The 2,900-nt window shown below is 36.4% G+C and overlaps 1 protein-coding gene across 1 annotated transcript in view; it reads left to right on the forward strand.

The window, feature by feature from the left end:
• LOC112460778 (heterogeneous nuclear ribonucleoprotein H2-like) overlaps positions 1-2,562 on the forward strand; it is a 6,292-nt gene extending 3,730 nt beyond the window's left edge. Inside the window, exons 5-9 of the mRNA XM_025025621.1 lie at positions 1-73; positions 254-453; positions 539-658; positions 815-914; positions 1,217-2,562. Of these exons, the coding sequence (XP_024881389.1) occupies positions 1-73; positions 254-453; positions 539-658; positions 815-914; positions 1,217-1,308 (585 nt within the window). The 3' untranslated portion in view covers positions 1,309-2,562. The remainder of the gene's footprint in view (positions 74-253; positions 454-538; positions 659-814; positions 915-1,216) is intronic.
• Positions 2,563-2,900: the final 338 nt, after the last annotated feature.

A 2,900-nucleotide genomic window follows, 5' to 3' on the forward strand; every position in this document is an offset into this window, starting at 1 on the left:
CCGTACACTCGAGGTGATCGCTTCGGTGGGATGAATCGCTTTAGCAACAATGGTCGAGGATCCAGAAATAGAGGTGATTCCTTTCATCTATCGAAGTACGAAGACTCTCGTGCAGGAGAATACCGTAATAGAGACTTATTATACAATTCACGTACTAATTCATTACGTATGTATTTACATGTCTACCATTTACTTCATTTCAAATCTCGTAATCTGTTTCCGGTTTTATCGTAAACTTTGTAATCTACTTTAGACTTCGATAACGGCCCATGGGGAGGAAGCGGGAACAACTACGGATCTCGCGGCGGCAATATGGGAATGCGCGGCAGCATGGATATGAAGGGCGGCAATTACAGAGGCGGCAACAATGACTCTTGGGGCGGTAACTCCGGCGTGTATAGTATCCATATGCGAGGACTGCCGTTCAAGGCGACGGAACAAGACATAGCTGATGTAATTCTTATAACCAAACGATAAAAACTCCATTTTTGAAAGACCCTTTTCCAATTTTTATCTCTGCAACATTTTTATTTTACAGTTCTTCAGACCAATCGAGCCGGTGAACGTCCGCATTATTCTTGAGAATGGCGGTCGTCCATCGGGAGAAGCTGACGTGGAATTCGCGACTCACGAAGAAGCTCTAAAAGCAATGTGCAAGGTTTGTGTCTCCTGTTTAATTATTTTTTAAAAGTCAACTTTTAGTTTAAAAACCATTTATGTGGAACGATTTCCACCCATGAAAAGACCGTGTATCGTACGGTAATTCGTATACAGCGTAAGATAATTTGATTTTAACTTGTTCGTCTTGTTGCAGGATAAAAGCCACATGTCGCACAGATATATCGAACTGTTTATGAACTCAACCGGCGGGTCGAGTAGCATGTCACTAAGCGGTATCGGCAATTTCTGTGGAGGTAACATTGCTGGATCATATCGAAAACTGAAAACGCATAACGGAAGATAAAACGTGTAATTCTCTAAATTAATTTGAAAATATATTAAATGTTGGAATAATCTCTTATGATTGTAAATGGTTCGTATATAATTTTCCTTGTATTAAAATATTCCGAAACAACTCTGATTTAATACACCTAAATTACGCTAATCGCAGAAAATTGTTCAACCATTCGCATTTATCACGTCATATTGATACAACATCGCACATTTATTTAACATGTTTATGTATACATGCATATATAGGTTTCTTTGTACGCAGGCTTAGGTACCAACAACTTCAGGCCAGCATACTCGCCAAACAACAGAGGTTTCAACTCGCAGTTGGGCGGCAATAACTACAATAGTTTTTGAGATCGGGCAATGCGTTTCTAACGCTAAACGACGATTTATATATTCGTTCAAAATCAAAGTGATCAGTGGTGAAAAGACACTAAGTTACGCTGATGCAATATGAATAGTCCTTTTTTTTTCTTTTTGTTTTCTTTGCGTAGTCTTTAATTATATATTAAATATTAATCGTAAGCCAAATCGGTAGTGTGTAAGTACTTGTTTATTCTTTCTTTTTATAACTTGTATGGGATATTGTAATTTTAAACATAGGATAGGGATAGGATAACATACACAGGGATAAGTTACATAGATGATGTAATTTAATTTTCACTAGTGAACTTAAAGGTGGAAAAACGATAATTTCCCCCTTTATCTTCGATAACGTATATCTGTTCTTTTTTTCTTTTCTTTCAAACTGAGCGCAATGTCAACAGACAATCGTACGTCGTCGAGATGAGATCCAAGGCGAGTTTCTTGGGGAATATATCAGGGAAGGGTGTTACTTTTTTATTCAGATACTATTGAATTAAATGTGAAAAAGGTACCTCTTGTTTTCCATGACGACGTACATATCTTCTGATCTAATATCAAATAATTAGAGTTATAATTTTATAAGATACATAAGCATGTTATATGTCGTAATGGCTTTGATGCGAGCTTAGACATAAAGATGATCGTCAATATACGTTGAGACGTAGCGACAAGCTGTAAAGCGCGAAATATACGATTGTAATATACACGGACTGACTATAGTAGCTCGCGATCGCACCTCAACAAATTCATCGTATTGTCTCGTGTGTATCGAAGGAACCTAAGTCAGAGAGCTCATTTTTCATCCTAACGCGATAATGTACGATATGACGTATTGTGTAACCTTCGAGTAAGGAATTATAATTTTCGTTGTGTAGGTGTTGCGAACCGCATAAGGAGATGCCAACTGGCAAGTGTCAATGTTGTGTATATCTTAACGCATAAGCCTTATAGTTTCGGTTTATATTCTCCGAGATGTTTGAATAAAAAAAAAAGAAGTAAAACACAACGAGAGGAAAATACGTAAAATTGTACGTAATTCCTTAGATTATACGAACAATACGAACGTAAATAAGTTAGACTTGTCATTTAAATTGAACGTTCAGCAGAACGTTTAAGCAGAATTACGCTGACTAAATAAATCTAACTTGTTTATATTTGTATTGTTACACATTCTTGGCCTATGTAATATATTCTTACAATTAGAATAAAATTCTCGTCCAAGATCACGTAGATTAAGGCTTAGAGGAAAATCTATCATTGAAACCATTTGAAAATCCAGTCAATGTCCCACATTCATCCAAAGCTTCGTCTGTCTAAGAATTCACAGCATTTCGTTTGAGATTTTTTATTTAATATTCGCACGTCCAAGGATATATTCTGGATATGGGATCGATCATGAAAAAAGGACTCGCCTTTAAGGATTCATCTACTTTAGTAGAAGTGCACAATATTTCATTTATTCAAGCATTCATTATTTACTCTCCAAAATCTTGTGTAGACGAAATTCAACGTCAACAGGTGTCGAAGTTTGTTCGACCTATATTTAAGTCGAGTTTCGTAGATGTTACAAAATGTTTTAT

The sequence above is a fragment of the Temnothorax curvispinosus genome, unplaced genomic scaffold (genome assembly GCF_003070985.1).
Source record: "Temnothorax curvispinosus isolate PA1 unplaced genomic scaffold, ASM307098v1 QBEX01010810.1, whole genome shotgun sequence".
NCBI classification, from domain to species: Eukaryota; Metazoa; Arthropoda; class Insecta; order Hymenoptera; family Formicidae; genus Temnothorax; species Temnothorax curvispinosus.